We start from the raw sequence: 22,147 nt of genomic DNA, 5'->3' as shown, positions 1-22,147 counted from the left end.
AAATAATTCACAAATACAGCTTGTGACCAAGGTGTTTTCCTTTTCTTGGGAGAAGGAACTAAATCAAAATTACTAAGTGACTGGGTACACATAAAATGCTGATATAAATAAGGAACTTCCTGTGCACATTTGTTTTGAAATGTATTTTTATTTATGTTTTGTTCTTTTCTGCTTGAACTAGTTTCTGATTCATTAACTGGTATGGTACTTAACTCTAAATACAATTGGGTGACCGTTTCACAGTTTGCACTGAGCAGATGTATTTACTTAAATCCTCTGTTATCACTGGTCTGTACACTTTCTCGGAAACCATTTTGGACTGAAATTTCTAATATTTGTTTTCATTTCCAGAGGTGAATTTTAGTTTGTTGAAATGTGGAGAAAATCCTTCAGCTGTTTTATATTAACAAACTAGCTTTTTAAATAGAATTTTTTTAAATGAGAAGAAAATATTTTTTGCTGCTCAATTCTCATATGAGGCTTTTGTGCCCAGATAAATGCTTTGGAAGAAGCAATTCACGCTTGTCAAGAATTAAAATCCTTGTGGTAGAATAGTCACTGTATTACTTAAATAAAATTTGCATTCAGATTTTATGAACTGGGATGTTTGAAAAATAAAAGCTTCTCTGCACTGAAGCGCCTTCATGTTACATTTTACTGACGAGCATGGTTCTCTTGGACATGTTCCAAATGTATAATGTGTGTCTAGGTGTCATTTACTCACTAGAAGTGGATTTACCAGAACTGAGAAGCAAGTGATATATTGATGGAGAAAGTAAGGGGCAGTTAAACCCCGGGCCAACTCCTTGCTAAGCCTCCCAGATTTAACCCAGTATTATATACACCTCAAGAACATCTTGTTCCTTTATTATTATTATTATTATTGTCTTATATGCTTTGGAGTTAGACAAACCGGGGCCCCAATCCCTGGTTCTCTCTTTTCTGTATAGTATATGGCTTTAAGTCTCCTACTCTTTGTCAGTCTCAGTTTTCTCATCTGTTAAGTGGGAATAACAAAACCTGCGGTTGCTGGATGGTTAGAGGTAATGGGCACAGAATACCTAATCCTGGACCGGATACCTGCAGCAGGCACTCTATGTATAATAGAGACTCGTATTGATATTATTATTCACAATTTGATCATGTCTTTCAATAATAAAGATTTTTCCTAACTTAAGCATTACCACTTTAATATCATATTACAGTCAAGTTAAATAAGCTCTTGCTCAAAAAGTAATACAATATAATAAAGGGAAGACTTAATTCAGTAGCATAACTAAATTATTTGCAAATCAGTATTAGGTGTTAGACAATTACAGGGTATTCTTTGGAAATGGTGGCAAGTGTTTTTTGGTTTTTTTTCCCTTTGCTATGTTTTGTGCTTGTTTTTGTTTTGTTTTTGCTAAATAAGAAGCATTTTAAGTCATTCTTGTACATTATGTGCTTACATCTCCTATTATGCAAGGATGCTTTTTTATTATTGAAATGTAATTGAGTTACAATACTGTGTTTAGCAAAGTGATTCAGGTATATACACATACACACACACGCACATATATGTTCTTCTGATTCTTTCCCATTATAGGTTATTACAAGATACTGAATATAGTTCCCTGTGCTACATAGTAAATCCTTGTTTTTTTTTTAATCTATTGTATATATAGTAATGTATATCTGTTAATCCCAAACTCCTAATTTATCTGTTCCCTATGCCTTTCCCCTTTGGTAACCATTAAGTTTGTTTTCTATTTCTGTGAGTCTGTTTACATTTTGTAAATAAGTTCATTTATAGTATTTTTTAGATTCTACATATAAGTAATACCATATGATATGTCTTTCTCTGTCTGACTTACTTCACTTAGTATGATAATCTCTAGGTCCATGTCAGGGATGCTTTTAAAACATGCGTAGGTATTCATAGTTTAAAATATCTGGGAAAAGGCTTATTTAAATTATTGAAGTAGGTATTTTTCTGCCTTTTTCTGTTTCGTATGTTTAGTAAGCATTATCTCTGTAATAACCTCAGGGGCTTTAGTTAGAGCCTCTGTAAACTATCTCAGTTGGTGACCATAACGTCATGCACTGCCATGTTGATACCCATTTGACTGATGAGGAAGCAAAAACCCTGGGAGGATGTGAGGTTCATGCAAAGAGAAGAGCAAAGTCTAGACCCAGATGATCAGACACATCTTAACTCAGATGTGTTTCCATTATCCCTTCCAGGGAGATAATGTTAGGAAAAGAAAATAAAAGGAAGGTGAAAAACCTTAGTGTTTGAAGGTCTTTATGATTAATACGAAACATTTTTTTAAAAAACAAGAAATCATCATTGTATCTCCCTTGGCTTAAAACCTTCAGTGGTTCCCCTCTGCCTATTGCAAAATTCACGATTAGAAGGTTTTTTCATCTCCTGCAATTTCCCACATAAACCCAAACAACAGAACTGCTTGAAAATGTGCTAACACACTGTGTATTTCATTCCTCTACATCTTTGTCTACAGTTTCTTCTCCACATAACTGTAACTCTCTTTTGATATCTATTATACTTGTACATCTATTTCACACAATTTATTTGTTAGATGTCTGCATAATGCTTACAATATGTGAGCACTGTTCAAAGTACTTCACAAATATTAACTCAGTTACGCCTCATAATAATCCCAGGAGATATGTGATATTATCCCATTTTACAGATGACAAAACTAAGGTATAACATCTCAGGAATAGGGTCAGGAGTCCAGAAAAAAGATTCTGGCTTCAAAGTGAGTACTCTTAACCACTATACCCTATCACATATACACTAGGAATTTCAAAAATGAAAACCATCTCACAGTCAGCCAACACTGATGTCTAGATGGCTTGTTACCAAAGCCCTCCAGGTCATAGAATTAATTACTTTGTAAATTTACCATCAACTGGAGGCTAGCTCTCATCTTTTTAAACTCAGAAACCTGAAGTTTTCAGCGTTCACACCAAGAACCTAGCTTCTCTTGGAAGTGGTCTCACAATGACGAGATTAATATTTCAAATTAGAATGCCAGTTATTAATTTACAGTGAGAAATAGAACTGTCCATAGCATGGACCAGAATACCCGTGTCAGCATGGCAAGCACAGTCTGCCCCTTAGCAGGCATGAAAACAGACCACTCTTGTCAAGTTGCTTGATCATCATGGCATTGGAATGAGGGGTCCTCCTGGGAGGAACAGAAAATTCATTGGCATCAGCTCAGTTAGTGTGAGTGTTCTCTCTGGTGATGGCAGCAGCCTAGTCGATGGGGCCAGAAGGACTTGAAGTTCATTGGCCCTTAGCCTGGGACTTTGCTGGGCTGGGCACTCACAACCTAGTATTTCTTTCATTCTCTTTTTTTCCCTGTGATTTTAATGCCTGGCTAGCCCTTTCTTTCCTTTGACACCTTCTGTTGTTTAATGAATATTAATATTGTCAATCTGTTTATAGTCAAGTCTTCAAGCCTGGGACCTATCTCCTAAGATAGCCTTTGTGTAACTGTATTTTCAGATGACAGTTTTTTTTGATAATAGTCTTAATACCTAACACAATATCTAGCATTTCTTACACTGAATTATAATTATATGAGTAATTTTCTAAATAGTGAAGATGAAATCATATCCATTCTTCTTTGTATTCTCAGAAGTAGATGTATTGCCCAGCACATAATAGGAGCTCAATGCATGTGTGTTGAGCAAACAATGAATTAGGAGGCAGTAAACGTCATGGTTATGAGTATAAGCTCTGAAGCCAAAGGGCCTGGTTGCAGATCTCAGCTCTACTCCTTAATAGTTGTGTAATTTTGGCAAGTGACTTAACCTCCCTCAGCTTCAGTTTTCTCATCTGTAAAGCGGGTGTAATGATAGTACCCTGTCTCCCAGAGTTCTTGAGAAAAGCATATAAATTAATACACACAACACACTTAGAAATGTACCTGGAATTCCATAACTATTAGTAGTATAATCATTCTCTCAGAATTTCCTATTATATTTCACTTGTCTTTTTTTAAGTATGAGTTATTTTTAAAAGAGCAGAGTACCACTGTTAAGTGTCATCATTGAATGGTTAATCAAAAATTAATGGTTTTGTTCAGAAGAGTTGACTAAAATGGAAACTCCCATGTATTACTGGTGGGCGTACACAGTGGTACAACCTTTATGGAATGCAATTTGGCAGTGTTTATCAAGAGCCTTATAAAAGTTGATTCCCTTTAGTGCAGTAATTCCCCATCTAAAAGCTTATCTCTCTTGAAGACATAGTCAGAAACTTGGATAAAATATATGCGTGGATGTTGTTTATTGCACTATCATTTATAAAACCCCAAATTGGAAATTACTTACATGACAAGAAATGAAGGAATGATTTTACAAATCATATCATTTGATGGAATAGTATGTAGCTCTCAAAATGATGTCTTTAAAGTTATTCAGAAGGGTGGGAAAATAGCACCAAAGAATTTTAAGTGGAAAAAAACAAGCTATAAAGTGGAAAAATTACATGTATAAATGATGTTATTTCCTCCACACTGGAAAGAAATTGATAAATCAAAATAATAGTGATTATCTTTAGATGAGACAACTATGGGAGATTTTTTTCCTTTTGTGTCATATTTTTTTCTAAAACCTCTACAATAAGCATGTATTTTAGAAATGAAAATAAATCTTTAAGAATTATGACTCTTCATATCCTTAAATGTAATTTTAAAAGACATGTAGAATATTAAGTCCAATTTTTATCATATTCAAGATCTAAGTTCTATTAGTGAAATCTATCTTTAGTTTTGTACTAGAAACAATTGAGAGAATTCATTTAATGTTAATATTTTTGAGAAAATCTTGCATTAAAATTTATTTGATTAAATAAGAATTCACTATAAGCACTTATTCTGACAACTTCTGAAACAAAATGACTGCTTAGTTTCAACCCTCATGAAGAAATCAATTTACATACGCAATTTCAAGTGTACTCAACTTATCACTTGATAGTAACTCCTCTAAGAGCATACTCAGAAAGAGAGGCTCTTACAGTAGGATTAAGAGGAAATTGTTTTTATAGGAAAACAGCTCAAATTTGGGGGCTTTCATAGGTAGTAATGAGTTCTTTTTTTTTTTTTTTTTTCTTTTTGTGACCTAGGAGCTGTGAGGGAAGAAATATTCGATATAGAACGTGCAGTAATGTGGTAAGTGTTGAAGTTCTGTGATTGTGATAATGTATTTTTAAGCATTGAGTAGTAGTAACCAGTTTTATGTATCCTGAGCAGAAATCAACCAGTTAGTACTTCACCAAGGGTTATTTATTTCACAGTATATGGATTATGCAGGTCAAAAAAGAGGTATTTTTAATGTTCCTCAATACGAGCATTTAATCATTTGAAACTAACTAGACCATCTCAAAAAAAGGATTCTCTGTATTTCACTCTGCTTTCTGACTTTACATCTAGGTCCCCTGAGAACAAGTAAGAGGAATGATAAAAGGTAAACCACTTGGATATCATGAAGTAAATATCAGTTAATCAGACTCAGATTTGACAAATTCATTTGTTCAACAAATAATATTCAGTGCCAGCTGTGTGTGAAGCACTGCACTACTGCAAGGATAAATAGCATGTGGTCACTGTCTTAAAACATCTGTGTTACAGTAAGGAAAGTAGAATGAGAAGACAGATGTGCACATAACCACATTCTAGGGCAAAATATGACATGTTGTAAGAAAGGGATGATGTTCTTATGGGTTAAAAGCAGAAAGAAATCTGAAGGGTCTTCAAAAAAGAGGTGATTTGAGAGAGAGCTAAGGAGCTAGGAGGGCTGCGACTGGCCCAGGTTGGGTTGGAGGGGGTGACAGCCAGTCCAGGAGAGGAGACATGAAGGGCAACTTTGGAGATGGAAACGTGGAAGGTGTGTTCAGGACACTAATTTGAGGGGGATTGTACTTCTCGGTATGGAAGAGAAGAATTGAAAGATATTTTGAGGTTGAACAGATTTGAATGTGAGGCTTTCAAGTTTAGACTAGTCCAGTGCACAATGGAGGCTCATTGGAGGTTGTGGAGTGAATGTATGATATTGCAGAGTTCAACTGGAAGCTTAATTCTGTGGTGATGCGAGGGATGCACTGGAAAGGGAAACATACTGGGAGTAGGAAGTAATGAGGGCTTAATCCAGGAGGAAATAGGTATAAGACAGATCAAAATTAAAGTCTCTCTGCAAGACTTAACAAGCTATTTAAATTAGAGACATTACAGTGATGAGGTGTGAATAAAGGAAGCAGAAACATAGACATATTTAGGATTCTAGTACTTGCTGATCCCTCTGTTAGAGCAGCTTTCTTTGGTATCTACATGAAGAGCATCTTTCTTATTTGGGCCTCTGCTCAAATACCATCTCCTCAAAGAGGTTTCCTTGACCACTTTATCTAATATGATTGTCCCACTGCCCAACCCCATCCCTTACAATAGTCAATCAATCACATTTTACTTTTTTTTTTTTAGTACTTATATCTACCAAAATTTATCCTGTTTGATTACTTATTTGTTTTCTGTTTCCCAACTCTAGAATGTAAACTCCAGGAGGCTAGAAGCCTCATTTACCTTGTCCACTTCTTTATCCCTTTATCCCCAGTGCCTAGAACTGCTGACTTACTTATATTAAGCATACAGTAGGTATTTGTTAAATGCAGAATGAGTACCAGTCCTCTGGAAGAATGGTGAATGTTATTATCAGAAGTACAAACAATGGGGGGAGGATATAGGTCAGGGGCAGAGTAAATTAGGTAGGTAGACCTAATTATCCACCCCCACCCCCGCCAAAAAGAAACCAAAAACAAAAATAAAAATTTTAAAAAGAAGTACAAACATTGAGAGGAGCTTTAGGAGGGGAAAATAGTAATTTTTATTGAGAGGCACTGTTGAGTTTAACTTACAAGCTGGACTTGTAGGTGTTATATTCAACTAAGCTGTGGGGGTTTGGATCTTTGAAAAAAGAGATCATGGCTCAAGTGATAGAAGCATAAATTAAGAAATACAGAGTTTGAAGATCTGATAGCAGTTTTTAGGTAGAGCAAATAGAATGATGAGAGGAGGGACCCTTGGGACTTGGGTGCACGGCTGCATTCAGAAAGAAAAAGGACATGGTGAAAAAGAAGCCATACGAAGCACCACAAAAGAGGTAGCTGAAGAAGTAAAAGAGAAGTTTTGGAGATGCACTGTATGATAAATGCTGCCAAGAGGATGAAGTCTGAAGAAAAGGCCAGTGGGAGAGCATTTTCTCCTATATGTTAGGAATGAAATCAAGATCACAGTGTGTAAAGCATATTAATGAGAAAATGGGTAGAAGCTTTTCACAAGTGTTGACAGAGACACTTCATCATTTGTAGAGTTACAGAAGGGTGGGAAGGCTGTTTTTGTTTGTTTGGTTTGGTTGGTTGGTTGGTTGGTTTAGAGATCCCTAGGAGATGAGTTGATCTGGAAGGAGAGGTTGATGAAATGTGCAGATAAGGGTAGACTGGATGCCACACATCCCAAAGCAGACACTAGGTGACAAGAGAAGGAATCATGAGCAGAGAAAAGGACATACTTTCTATTCTTAAATAACAGAAACGAACAAACTGAGAAAGATGGGGTGGGGATATGAGAAAGCTTTCGAAGAAGAGAAAAGTTGAGGCTGCCTGTGATGGACAGGCTCACACTTCTCTGTGGAGAAGTTTTCTCAGTCCTCTTCTGCTGTAGTGAAGGAGGGAAGTCAGACCTGGGAAAGTCAGCATGAAGGCCTGGCACAGCCACTGGGGAAATTGAGTGGAAGCCAGCAAAGCAAAAGAAAAGAATTGTTGGCAGCACAGAGGGCTCCACTGAGGCTAGAGAGTGTGTTCTTATAGAGAACATGGTCAGGAAGGTGTTAGGACGTAAGTCTGGCATGCACTGAAGCAGGCACTGAGATGCACTGAAGCAGGCATAGGGAAAATGGACAATGGAGGTGACCCATGGCCAGAAAACAGATGAGATGGGAAAGATGAAAATGAATGAACAGGGTATGTATTTTAAATGTCTGACCAGGGAGAGCATAAGGAACTCTTATGCTCAAAGAATGCTTGATAATTGGGAGTGGAAGTAATTGTTCAGTAGAAAATTTTGCCTAGTCTGTTTCTCCCTTTCCATTTAGAACACTGCGTACCACATAACACATCCATGTCCTTATCTTCTTCACCACACATGCACCCTTCACTCAACTGTCACTTGATAAAAAAGATCAAATAGCTGTAGTAGTTTTTTTTTCCTTAATTAAAAAAAAAATGGTTTTGACCAAGTTTGTTTTAGTAATAGTATGAAACAAAAATTTTGATGTAAATACACTTCAGCTCATTGGGTTTTTTTTTTTAATTATCCCTTTTATTGTGGTGATATATATTATGATTTTTAAAATGATGTTATTAAAGAATCTCCTTAACTTTTATTCCTTTTCTTTCTATCTTTTAGAATAGTAGAAAGGGTTCAGATTATCCTAAGTAGATGAATGCCTAAAGCATAAAGTAGATGTCTGTCTACTCTTTCCTTAAAGCTCTTCAGAAACAGCCCACAAGTTCCTTGCTATCATGAGCATTTTCATAGACAGATGCTGGCTAGGACTGACCTAACATTACTTAAAACCCATAGCACGAGTCAAACTCTTTTCAGCTTGTAGAATCACACTGACACTGAATTTTTTACAAGAACCTAGAGTCTTCCAGTATTTTGATGCTTTTTTCCCCCCGGCTTTTGGCCATGACAGAAGCAACATTGCCAAAAAAACAAATGAAAATTTCACAAGAAAGAATCTTGTCATAATTTTTGAAACTAAAAAGTTCAGAACAATTCAATTAAATATTCCCTTTTCAGATACTTGTTTTGGAAAAACCTGAGGGCCTCTTGTTAGCTTAGCCTCCAGGTCACTCCTTAATCCCTGGACAATTTCCTAGGGCTCTTCTGAACCACTTTTCCGCAAAGATTCACCCTCTATTTCTAGTCTTTGAACTTGCTACACATAATTGTTCTTTGGGTTCTGAAAACATCTCCTCAGATTCCCAATTTCTCTGGCTGGACTGAAACATCAGCTCATACACTTTTGGGTTATATTGTTAATCATTCTATAAACAGAATGTATCAGTATAAGAAAGTTAAATTTCCCCTGTTTGTATGATTCTGAGTCATGGTACATTCTTAGATCATTTCCAGCTGGTCCAAGTAGACTATTCTCATTCCTAAGGATGTAGTTCATCCAGCCTTTCCCATTGGACAGTCTCTGCTCTTTTCTGGGAAAGTGGCAAGGCTTTCTCTCTCTGTCTCTGAAAGGAAAGGCTGAGGGCACTACAGGGGGAACAGCAGCTGTGAACTAACAGAGCAATGAAGTGGGTTCTTGGGTCTCAAACCTTCCCTGGGCCCCTCACAAAGCTATCTTTATGTCCCATCTTCCTGTTTTTTCAAATGAAGCCTCAAATCTTAACCCCTTGATCTTAATGAGGCATTTTTAATGGACTTCTGAATCTTTTAGAGGAATACCATGTTTCTAATAAACTGTTTCCTTGTCACTGTCCTTCATCTTCACTAGAGCTAGGATTTAGTTGACAGAGGTCACAGCTAGCAACCTAATAAGCCAAGGTGCCTGCAGTAGCTGGCGAAGCTCTTAAGTTCTTTGTGGAGACTGTAATACATCACTGCAACACTTTACTGTTCTTCAAAAAATAAGTTCTCAAGATTACTGCTGGGAAACCACATTTCTGTATCTCTTCTAGAATTCTCAGGGAGCAATCAGAAGTGAGGGGGAGGTGGGTGGGCAGGGATTTCTGCATTTTGAGGGATGGTTGAAACAACTAAAAGTGTTTATAGCACACAAAGACAAAATATCGTTCATTCGTTCCAAAAATTGTTGAGCACAGAATCTTTCACAGTACTGAGGTACATTAGTGAATAGGACCAAGACCTAGTTCTCCTGAAGCTTTCATTCTAATGGAGGAAACCAGATTACACAGGAGCAGACAGACAAGTTATTTAAAGGGAAAAATAACAGGTACTGATCAGTGTTCTGCAGAGAATTAAGTGATTTGTAGCTACTTCCAACTGGAAGATCAGGGAAGTCCCCTTGAGGAATGACATTTGACTGACAGGAGGGAATGAGCTCTGTGGACATCGGAGGAAGAACAAATCAGAGAGGAGGAAGAGCTACTGCCGAGGCTCTGCAGGGTGAAAGAAGACAGTATGTTCAAAGAAAGAATAAAGCCTAGTAGAGTTAGAGAAAGGGGTACAAGGGAAAGAGAGTATTAGAAGATAAAACAAAAGAAAGCCAGAGGTAGACAGGAGCTAGATCATGCAGGATGTCATGGAGTGCTATAGTTTAAGTGCAAAAGGGAACTAATGAGAATTTTAAGGAGTGGAAAATTGAGTTGGATTTAGGATTTTAAAAACTAGGTTTGTCTGCAGGTCACTCTGGAGAGAGATGGAAAAGAAGAGAGTCGAAGCAGAAATGCCAGTTAGCAGGCGATTCCAGTAGTTTCGATGAGCACTGATGGACACTTGGACTGGAGAGGGAATGCTGGGAAGATGTGGGGCATATTTTAAAGGAGGATGTCTTTTTCTAAGCCACTTGGCTTCATCCTCATTTGCTACAATCTGCTTTTCTGGTCTCCAGTACTGTTGCTCTGGAATGTCTTCCAACAAGAGATGTAGCAGTGGCTCTGATGGCCAGAGAACAGAATGATCTTAGGCCAGTTGATCACTTTTGGGGGTCCTCAGTTTCTGCACTTCAACAAGGAGAGTGTTGAACAACATGATCTCAAAGATCCCTTCCAGCTCTAAAATCTGATAACTCTTAAAAAAAATATTATGCCTGGGTTATACTAGATTTGGATCTGAATGTAGACCAGTGAAGATACCTATGTTGGTTTAGTGACTGGCAGTACTGTGGTGAGAGATTCCCAGCTGGCGGTATAGTAGAGTCAGAGCAAAGAGAGCCAGCGAGGACACAGGCAGAGTTCTTGTCTTTGCCTCAGACCTTGATCACCCGTCTTAGCCAGTGATTCTCATCATTGGGGTTGTAAAGCTTCATAGCTTTCATGGAGTCCTTCACATGGATTATTAATGGTCAGTATAAGGCAAACTCCCCTTTGAGCCCTATGTCCATTTTTCTCCTAGGGTCTTTGTACAGAATAAAGTTGTCACATTTGGTGCTTTATGTCAAGAGTCAAATAGTAACTCATGGAAGCAATGAACATTCTGCTACACACTTTTCTTGGCCAGATTTTTTTTTTTTCAATTTTCTGGAACAACATTCAGACCTGTGAAATATCCCTGGAGTCTAGACAGATGCTGTAGTAAATAACAACTTAGGGAGTCAGTCCGTGAGCCTAGGCGCTAGGCCATTTTCCAGCCAAGAGGCACCTCTAAGATAGGAAGGAAGATAACTTTCTCATAATCCAGTCATTATTCAACAGCTGAAGATAAGGCATTGTGCTGTTTTTCAGGGCCATTTATTTGGTCACTTGTTCACTTATTCATTCTTTTGTTTAATTGTTCATTTATTTAACCAATATTTATTAAGCACCCAAATCCTACTCTGTGTTAGGGATGTTAGGAGTTGCTGATATCAATAAAAAGAAGCTATCTGCCCTCGGGAAATTAGGCAGGGTCTTAGTAGGAAAGACAAATACACGTAACTAGCTAATGTGTGACAAACTCTGTGTGTGGAGATGAGCACACCATGCTAAGAGGTCATGGAAGGACCTCATCTGATTGTCTCACTGCTGTACATCCAGTGTCCAGCATGAAGTGTAGACACCATGCTTCTGAAACTGTGTATAGGGAACACAGCAAGCCCCCAGGGCTGCAGGGGGATATTTTAAATATTCAACAGAAACACGGCAATACTTGATGTCTGATGGGCACTCTGTAAACTCCCAGGTCATGTTGTATTTTTTCCTATGATCTTTGCAAAGTTGCTTTGGTGAAAAGCAAGTACTTTGGAAAGTCAACATGGGATAGAAATTGAAGGTGACATTTTCCAATCTGATTTTCGACTTTGAGAAGGGGTGCAGTGCCCCACAGGTACATACATCCCTTCGGTGTGAAGATGTGGCTGTTCACAAATGAAGTAAAGTACTATTTCTCTTTCAAGTTATAGGGTTTTTTTGTTTGTTTGTTTGTTTTCAAATGGCCACTGAGTCGTTAGGAAACAAATACCCATTAAGTTGTTTGGACCTAACTACTTAATACATGGAACTGTTAGTGTTCCTTTTGGGCTAGAGATGCCATGAGAAAGATTCCTGAGACATTAAAAGGACTGTGAACAGATGTAGCTTGGCAACGTCTATCACACAGGAGGTAGTTGTTCAACACATGTAGTGAGTGAATGAAAGGCATTCTAAGTAAGGTGACATTTGAGCTGAGCCTTTCAAGATAACGGGCTATAATGAGAAAGTTTATGAAAATAGGAATAGAAATTATTCAAAATTTCTACCTTAACCTACTATGTACCAGACACTTTCTAGGCACTGAGGCATAATAATGGCAGAGAAAGATAAGGCCCCTGTTCTCATGAAGCTTATAGTCTAGTAGGAGAAGGCATGTACTAAATCAGAACATCAGACCTCTCTGGCATTGCTGCAGAATTACAATTCCCCTTCCTTTGGATGAAGTATAGAACAGACTTTTACACTGTCTGGTCCTTAGGCTGGACAGTTAGTTCTCTGTCAGTGACAAAGCTTACCAGTCTTTGTTTCCAGACAAACACTTGGTTGGAATTGCTGTATATACTCAGAAACCTATCCCAAGGGACCAATTAATATTCCCCCATAACAAATCTAGAACAAATGTAGAATGAGACTTAATGACGTATAGGGCTTTGTGGTGTGTGTGTGTTTTCCCTTTTAGCTTTGAGAAGAATCACCGTTGCTGGAACACATTTTCACAAATACCCAAATTTCCGACTTGGGCCACAATTCTTTTTATTTATGCTGAAATTAGATAACAAAAGAAAATAACCTTTAGGAAGTAAGAAATGATCAATGACTTTTTTCCTTTCTCTGAGGACAGAGGCCCTCCCCAACCTATGCTAACTGAGCTTTGGCCATCTTGCAAATGAATTCATCTCTACATGCAAGTACACAACATGCCTTGTGGATAACTGGGGGTTGATTGGGCTTCAAAACACATCATTTCTTTTTCAATAGTTAAACATGGAGCCTTCGGAATGATGGTTGAAATTATTTGCAGCCATTACTCTGGAAAAAAAAACCCTCCTATTTTATGACTGTTTTATCATTTGTGGCATAAAGAAATAAACTTTTTTTTAATGATTCGCAGATCCCTTTGTTGGGTGGATCTGATGGATATAGATCTCTTGGCCGGGCTTGTTACCAGGCAGCCAGCCAAGACCGGGGGTGGGGGGTGGGGTTCCTCCCCAGCGGGTTAGGACCTTCTGCTCTGCTTCTCCCCTAGGTCCTCTCCTGACTGCTGTATTTTTCTTTCTTAATGCCTTTTCTGACATGTCTTCATTGGAGTCTCTCTACTTTTCCTTTCCCCTTAATGTGTTCTCGGCATCTTATTCTCCGTCTCAACCTCCGATGCTCTGGGAGTGGCGGGAGGTAAGCACGACCCTGCGGGGAGAACGCGGGCTCAGGGTCTGTGCTCCTCACTCAGTCTGTGTCAGGCGAGCTCCTCAGTGTCTCACCGCCTCGATTCCCTCAGTCATGAAGCAGAAGCGAGAGTCATGGTCACTTGAGAGTCTTCTTCTCCAGGAATCACTGCAGTCATGTCAATACACGGGAGACACTGAACAGCAATGCGTTATAATTCTTTCTTCCACCTTACCTTTGGCAAAGATAGTTCAGTGATGGTCTTAGAGAAGACAGGGCCTAGTGAAACCGCCCCTTACGGTATCCCAGCAGCACTGAACACTTTCTTCCAGGGCAGCTGAATTCTACCGACAAGGACACTTTCACTCTTGTCCACAACTCAGGGTGATAGGAAGAGCTCCAACTGTAGGGGAGGGTATAAAGGTAAATAGATTGGTAGGACACAACTGGCTTCTGTTCCTTGGCATCCTTGGCATACTTAAAAGACCATAGGAGATATTTTTCCCCCTAAGTTGATCATAGTTTTTTCTAAGCCAGCATCATCACATGGAGAATGTTAGAGGGAGGGCTGGCAATACTTGTAAACGGACTTTACAAGTATAAAGTGATAGGAGCTGGCTTTTCTGAACAGAAGAATCACACTCAGAGGTCCAGTTGGTGCTGACTGATAAGAAATCAAAGGGCCTTGTATCAGAGTTGTGTTCTTTGCACTTAGATCGATAGTAGGAAGCACTGGCTTTCCCAAGGCTGTTTGTACGCACCAAAGGCCCGCTGTGTGGTCAGCCCTGAATCTGCTTCTTTCAATATTGTCAGGATCAGCTGCCTTATTGAAACTTTCTGAGGAGAAAGCTCAGCAGGAGCTTTTGGCAAATGTGTGTCTTACTATTAATGGTACAGTACTAGCTTGATAGATTTTTGAAAGAAAGAAAAATCCTTCATCAGTCAGCTGACAAAAGAGGATTCAAGGCTGAAACCATCGTCTTCTGTAGTGTGGAGACTTCCTGTATAGGTAATAGCAGCTCTGAGCCCATTTCCCAGCAAGTTCCGTGACCTTGGCAAACAGCTTTAATCTCTGTGTGCCACAGACTCCTTATGGAAAATGATTGGAACATTGATTGTACACCTCAAAGGGATCCTGACAGAGTCACAGACTTGTAGGATGTTAGAACTGGAAAGAAACTAGTGTATTTGGGGTATCTGTCATGTGCCAGGCATGGTGCTAATAATGATTTTTCATTCCCTAATTCTTTTCATCCTCACAACCACCTTGAAAAGTGAATATTACCCTGATTTTACAGATAAAGAAATTTGTCATTTAAAGAGATGAAATAGTTTATCTAGGTCACAGAGCTAAGAAGGGCGCCGCACGTTTTGAATAATGCTGAAGCCCGTAACATGAGACTGTACTTACGTAGACAATCTAGACTCTTCATTTAGCAAATAACAAAACTGAAATATGAAAAGCTTAAAAGCTCATTTTTACAACATACGCTTCTTTTAAGAAAATAGACATTCAAATAAATTTACTGTAGCAATTATAATTCTCCAAGGCGAGACGTATATGAACTGCTAAGAATTTTTAATGTGTAAAAGGGAAGACAAACCCAAGAATCCTAGTTGAAAGCAGACCAAGTTCCCTCCCCTTTGAGCTCCTCTGCCTGTCAAGAGGATATAAATTTATTGAGTCAATACTCCTTAAAAATCTACTTTCCCAAGTCCTAGTTTCTGAATTGCATAAGATATATGCTGGCCTCCGGTGACCCAGATAGAAGCTTAAAGCGGGAATTTGACAGTAACTTACAGAGAAATTACTACTGCAGCTCATCCCTTGGCAGAGCGCCCCGTGGAATGAAACCAAACCCGCTGCCGTGCATAGGTTGCTAAACGTGCAAATACTTGTCTCCACTCAGCCTGGTTTCCATGAGACTAGAAATGATAGGCAGCAGCAAATCTTCCAAATAACACCAAGATGGGCTGGAACTCAAGCTGTATAAACTCTTACATGTTTTTTCCCGCTGAGAGACCACTGAGAGACCTTTGTGCCGAGTCCACTGCGCTAGGGTCATTAATTAGTTAAGTCGCTTTTGTAGGCTGTTCTGTGTCTAGGAATCTTCTCCATGTTTTACTTTGCATTTTAACCACTCTCCTCCTTTTCAGAGGAAGTTGTGAAATTTTTAAAGGTTATCTTTGAGATTTGGCTGTGTTTTTCTTTATCATCTTACTATGAGCAGAAGCTCCACATGGTTCTTAGAGGGTATTTCATTCGGTTTCAAATCCAGTTGAGAGTTTTGGGTGAAATCTAGTCATCACTGAAGGAGGGTTAAAGAGGCATTCGTTAGGTTTCATTTCTGTGGAATCTCAGGGTACAAATATGCTTCAGAACTCACTCAACACCGGTATCCTATAATGTACCAGCCTCTTTTTCCCAAGCAACCTTTCATTACAAAACCTCCTTTCCTTCCGAAGCTGTAGCTTCAGAATATATCATGACATTTTACAAAGTATAATTTCTAACTTTTTAATTTTTTGTTTTCTTTCTTTAGAATACTACTGGGAATTATTTACTGTAAATTGTTACAGATACTGGAAGTAATTTAGACCAGCCTCTCAATCCTTTGTAGAACTATAGTGTGATAATGACTTCCTGGGTGGGTACCTTAACATGACTCCTGGGAGATGAAAGCTAAACAGTCAGGTTTCCAGGTCCATTACCTCTGTTTCACCTGGAAGAGCTCTGCTTTATCTGCTTTATTGATTAGCATCCTGTGTGAGATTCTTTAGGGGGAAAAAACAGTTGTGCTGCAATAACAACAAAAAAGAGTATGAAAATTCCTACTTGATAATATCCCTCCTAAGAGGTCTTTTAGATTCTTCCTGATGATTTCTAGGGGAGAAAATAATCCATCTTACATATTTTTGGTACAATGCTAATTACCAGGAGAATGTTTCTTATAACAAGCTGATGCATACCTTCCTATTACTGTTTAATTCAACAGATAGTTCTTGACTATGTGCAAGGCATTGTGTTAGGAGCAGCTGAAAATAAAAAGACTTACATGAGAGACTGTCTACTCTCAAATGTTTTGAAATTGGAGGCAGGAAGACAAAGGCACAAATCCAGATATTTATAAGCCCATGGAGAGTAAGTTGTGAAAGAAAGGTATATGGAAAGAGCTAAGAGGACTTCTAATCAATCTGTTATTCCCTCTATTTCCAAACAAGCGACAAGGAAAGATAAAGTAGAAAATGATAAAACAGTGACACAGCTAGGGTCAAAGGCAAAATTGCAACGTCCATGGACCACAAATGAAACATAAATACATAAATGCAAGATAGTGAACAGGGCTGACGTCAAAGGCTTTTTGGCTCTATGACTGGAAGGAAGCACAGATTAGCAGCATCTCAACCCCTGTGGGATAACAGGGAGTAAATTTATTTTATACAAGCAGGGGCACCGGAGCCAGGTAGAGAACTCCATGTCAGTAGCTTGGAGGACCTGTCTGTGTGGAGAGAAGCTAAAGACGTTTTTAAAAATATACCTACTGCCTGGAATGAGAGCCTTACCTGAAGCTGTGAGTCCAGAGTGGCTGGTAGACATAGAGGCTCTCGGACATCATGAACTGCAGCTACCAAATGACACTTTAGCTCTGTGCCTAGACTTGGAATTTCCTCATTATGGATTAAAATCCAAAATCCCAGTCTAGTAATATGACTCTGAACAGGGGGCTGTGTGAAAAATGTGGCAATAATTTCAAAACTATTAGCAGAGACAAAGATGGAGAGAAAAAAAAGAAAGTAAAGCTACATCTTTTCATTAAAATAAACCTAGAAATAAAAATTCCAAAGCACGTGAAAGAAACCAGTAAGAAAGCCAGCAAAATTAACATTCACTCCAGATAAAAGTGTATGAAACAGTTTGACAAAGATTTTTAAATGGATACAGTCAATGCTCATTATTTGTAGGTTCAGTCCATCCTGGGTTATTCACGGACATGAGCAGAGGGGCCCCAATTTGTTTTTGTTTCTGTTTTTGTTTTTGTTTTGAAATGTAGTTGATTGACAATGTTGTGTTAGTTTCAGGAGTACAGCAAAGTGACTCAGCTTTCTTCAGGTTCTTTTCCGTTATAGGTTGTTACAAGATAATGTAGTTCCCTGTGCTATTCGGTAGGTCCTTGTTGTTTATGTTTTATATATAGTAGTGCATATATGTTAATCCCAAATTCTTAATTTATCACTCTCCCCTCCTTTCCTCTTTCATAACCATAAGTTTGTTTTTCTATCTCTGTGTGTCTGTTTCTGTTTTATAAATAAGTTCATTTGTATCATTTTTTAGATTCCAAATAAAAATGGTATCATATGATATTTGTCTTTCTATGACTAACTTAGTATGATAATCTTTAAGTGCTTCCATGTTGCTGTAAATGGCATTATTTCATTCCTTTTTATGGCAGAGTAGTATTCCATTGTGTATAAATACATACCACATCTTCTTTATCCAGTCATCTGTTGATGGACATTTAGGTTGTTTCCACATCATGGCTTTTGTAAATAGTGCTGCTGTGAACATTGAGGTGTGTGTATCTTTTCGAAGGACCCAAATTTTGAGTTGCCCAAGGAATGCATTCCCAGCTGAGGTAGAACAGGATGAGACTCTGCCTTTTTGTTTTGGCTCTCAGACTCAAAACAAGTGAACCTTTTACAGTCTATTTAGTGGCAAGTGTTTCACATTTTTGCACTTCCTTTGGGGATTTTACTGCTATTTAAAATGACCCCAGACACAGTAGTGAAGTGCTGTCTAGTATTTTTAAGCATAAGAAGGCTGGGAAGTGCTTCTGGAGGAGAGTGTGTTAGATAAGTTTTATTCAGGCGTGAGTTAGAGTGCTGTTGGCTGTGAGTTCAATGAATTTTAATGAATTAGCAATGTATTTTAAATAGGATATCTGTAAATAGAAACACATAAAGCAAAGCTACATATTGCTCAGCTTTGTTGTGACCAGAAGCCCAAAGGAACTCTATCTCCCCTAGGAGCAATGGTTAACAGATCACTAGTTCAGTGTTTGCATCAACTTTATAGACCATAACTAGCACGAATAATGAGAAATGGCTGTGTGTTTAAAAGAAACACATTTGAAAAGTGGCTAATAAGGATCCAACAAGTGAGGGAGGAAAACCGGGTAGAAGTGAGAATAGATGGACAAAGAAAAAAAACTATTAGAAATTTTGCAATAAAAGAATGTAGTGATTGAAATACAGATTTCAAGAGAGAAGATAAGTCCAGACTTATCACAAAGAGAAAAGTAGTGAATTTGAAGATAACAGTTAGAAATTTATTCAAAATACAGCTCAAAATTCCAGAGAAAGGTGATATGAAAGAGCTGTTAAGAGACACAGTCAGTGAGTAAAAGATTCCAACATGTGTGTGAAAGGAATTTCCAAGGAAGAGAATGGAGGGTATGACATTTAGAATATTCCAGAAAGCAAAAGAGACAAGAGTCCTCAGACTAGAATTGCAGTAAAAGTACTGAACTAGAAAAATAAAAATACACACCCAGACAGATCATAGTCCAACATCAGAAATAGAGTCCATCATTCAAGGGAAGAATATGAAAAGCTATTGGAGAAACAGCAGATTACCTGCAAAGGAATGGAAATTAGATTAATGGCCAAAACTTCTGGTCCCAGGAGTCTAGAAGATAATGAGCTAATATCTTCGAAGTGTTACTGAAAAGTAACTGTCATTGTAGAATTTGGTACCTTTCCCTGTTGACCAGGAATCCAGACAAAATCAAAACATGTTCTTAATTGACACATTATAGCTGACTGTACTTCAATAAAAAATAAATTAATTTTTAAAAAAGCATATTCTTATATACACAAAGACTGGAGAGTTCACTACCTGCAGACTTTCAGTAAAATAATTAATACAGGATGTATTTCAGAAAGAAAAAGGTGGACCCTAAAACAGGTGGGCATATAGGAAAACACTGATGAGCCCAAAGAGGTGTATCTATGTCTGCATGCATGTTACATTACTGCCCTGCCTTAATGTTCCTGGTTCTCTTTTTCTAATGAGAGGAGTGGACTTTTCTAAGCCATTGATTGGGCATAACCATAGAAGTAGCTTTGGCCACTGAAATGTGAGTTGAAGTGATACACATTACCTTCAGAATGAAATGATTAAGGGTCAGTTTGCAGGTCTCCATACTCTGCCTTCCCCTGTAGTACTGACCAAGGAGACTGTGTTCTGAAACCCTCCTTCTCCAAGGGTGGTTTAGGGACTGCACCATCAGCATTCGCTGGGCTCCTGTGAGAACTGGAGAAGCAGGTTCCATCTCAGACCTGAAGAATCAGAATCTTCACTTTAACAAGATCCCCAGATGAAGGATCTGTACAGCAAAGCTTGAGAAATACCATCCTATCAGATAGTACATCCTCTCTCATCTTGGGTACCTTAGTTACTCTATAGGTAAAGCTGCTCCAGAGAGTCAGAGATTGCATGAGTAGAAATAAGTCTTTGTGCTGATTTGGAAGTTTGGAGATTGTTTGCATTTTCAGAATCAGCTAACCTGTCCTGACAGCTATAGTCAGTGTGGTAGGCAGAATTGTCTCCCAAAGATACCCATGCCCTAATCCCCGAAATTTGTGAATATGTATTATGTTACATAGCAAAAAGGAATTTGCCAGTGTAATTAAGGTTATAGACCTTAAGACAGGAAAAGTAGCCTGGGTTATCTAGGTGGGCCTACTGTAATCATGTGAAGCCTTAAATGCAGAGCTCTTTTCTGTAACTGGAGGCAATAAAAGATTTGGCAAAAGAAGTCATAGAAAGCCCAAGCACAAAAAGGATTTCATGTGTATTACTGGCCCTGAGATTGAGGTGATAGCCAAGGACCAGAGAGAGGCCTCCAGGAGCATGATGGCCTCCAACTAACAGCCAGCAAGGAAAGAGGGCCCCTGTCCTACAACCCCATACAACTGAAGTTGGCCAACAACCCACTTGAACTTGAAAGTGATTCATCTCCAGAAAGGAACTTAGCCCTTCCAACACCTTGATTTTGCCCTTGTCAGAGAAGGTCCAAGCCAAGGATCCAATTGAGCCACACTGTACCTGGACTTCTGTCTCACAGAATTGTGAGACAATCAATTTGTGTTTTAGGCATCTTAAGTTTATGGTAATTTGTTAAGGCAGCAGTAGAAAACCAATATTGCTTCTATTTCGTGTTTGTGTATTAATAGCATTTCATTGTTTAGCATGCATTAGAATCTTTTTTTGTATTTGGAAAATGATAGAAACACAAAGTTAGATTTATAGAAAATTTAAGTTGAGATGTTTATTTTAAAAAATGAAGTATCCATTAAAAGAGTAGAAATGTCATCTGTAGTCTCCAAACTAGCAGAAGAAATACTAGAAAATACAGAGGAACTTACCATTTTAGTATAAGTTAGAGGGAAAAAAAGAATCAAAGAAAAAGGACAGTAAACAAAAAATGCAAAACAACCTAGTGCTTGTTCAGACTTGACAAGATAATGCCAAAGTTTGCTATAGTAATTGCTTCAACTCACACCCCCACTAGGATTATACACGTTTTTGTTCCATATCCTTGCCAATGCTTGATATTATATGACTTTTTAATTTGTGTCTAATCTTATGGGTGTACTTCTTGGAATATACCCAACTTGGTCATATATATATTTTTACATAGCATCTGGTTTTGGTTTGCTAGTATTTTGTTTAGGACTTTTGCATCTATGTTTATGAGTAATTTTCTTTCTTCATACAAACCATATCTGGTTTTGATAGAATGAACTGGGAAATGTTCTCTCCTTTTCTAATCTTTGAAAAGGATTATTTTAGAATGCAGTTGTGTGTTCATTGCATGTTTAGTAAACTTTGCTTGTAAAATCCGGAACGAGGTTTTTGTCTTTGTGGGAAGATTTTTAATTACCAATTGGATTTCTTTAAAGGCATACAAAATATAGCATAGGGGGCAAGAGAATGAACTGTGGAGCCAAACTATTTAGGTTCACTGTCAACTTTGACCAATTAGCTATGTAAAAGTCATTTAACCTCACTGTGCCTCAGTTTACTGATCTGTAAAATGGGACACATTTTTGTTGGTGTGAGGATGAAAGGAGTTGATATATATAAACAAGGTAGGACAGTGCCTGATAAATAATCAATTCTGTGTACAGATTTACTTTTATTCTGTTTCTTGTTGAACAGCTCTTTTTTTTTCTCTTGAATAGTTTTTTTCTAGGACTTTTCAAATTTATTGGTTTAAAGTTAGTCATACTTTTTTTTCTGTTACTATCTTTTTAACTGACTATCTGTAGCTGTCTTCCCTTTTGTATCACTCATAGTGTGTGTTTGGAATTTCTTTTTTCTTGATTGTATCATTTTATAAAGTTTGTTGGAAGTTTATCTATTCTTTTAGTCTTTTCAATTAACCACCCTTTGGCTTTGTTGAGTCTATGGTCTTGTATCTTCTGTTTCATTGGTATTTGTGTTACTTTCTTTCATCGACTATCTTTAGACTTACTGTACTTTTT

The 22,147-nt window shown here is 38.0% G+C and overlaps 1 protein-coding gene across 3 annotated transcripts in view; it reads left to right on the top strand.

Annotated features, from left to right (window-relative positions):
• ADAMTSL1 (ADAMTS like 1) overlaps positions 1 to 22,147 on the top strand; it is an 825,746-nt gene that overhangs the window by 498,327 nt on the left and 305,272 nt on the right. For all 3 annotated transcript variants that reach the window (XM_045509897.2, XM_045509896.2, XM_010946030.3), the window contains one exon: positions 5,141 to 5,186. In XM_045509897.2, coding sequence (XP_045365853.1) covers positions 5,141 to 5,186 — 46 coding nt within the window. The remainder of the gene's footprint in view (positions 1 to 5,140; positions 5,187 to 22,147) is intronic.

Source organism: Camelus bactrianus, chromosome 4, assembly GCF_048773025.1.
Source record: "Camelus bactrianus isolate YW-2024 breed Bactrian camel chromosome 4, ASM4877302v1, whole genome shotgun sequence".
NCBI classification, from domain to species: Eukaryota; Metazoa; Chordata; class Mammalia; order Artiodactyla; family Camelidae; genus Camelus; species Camelus bactrianus.
This window is presented reverse-complemented; position numbering and strand designations above follow the sequence as displayed.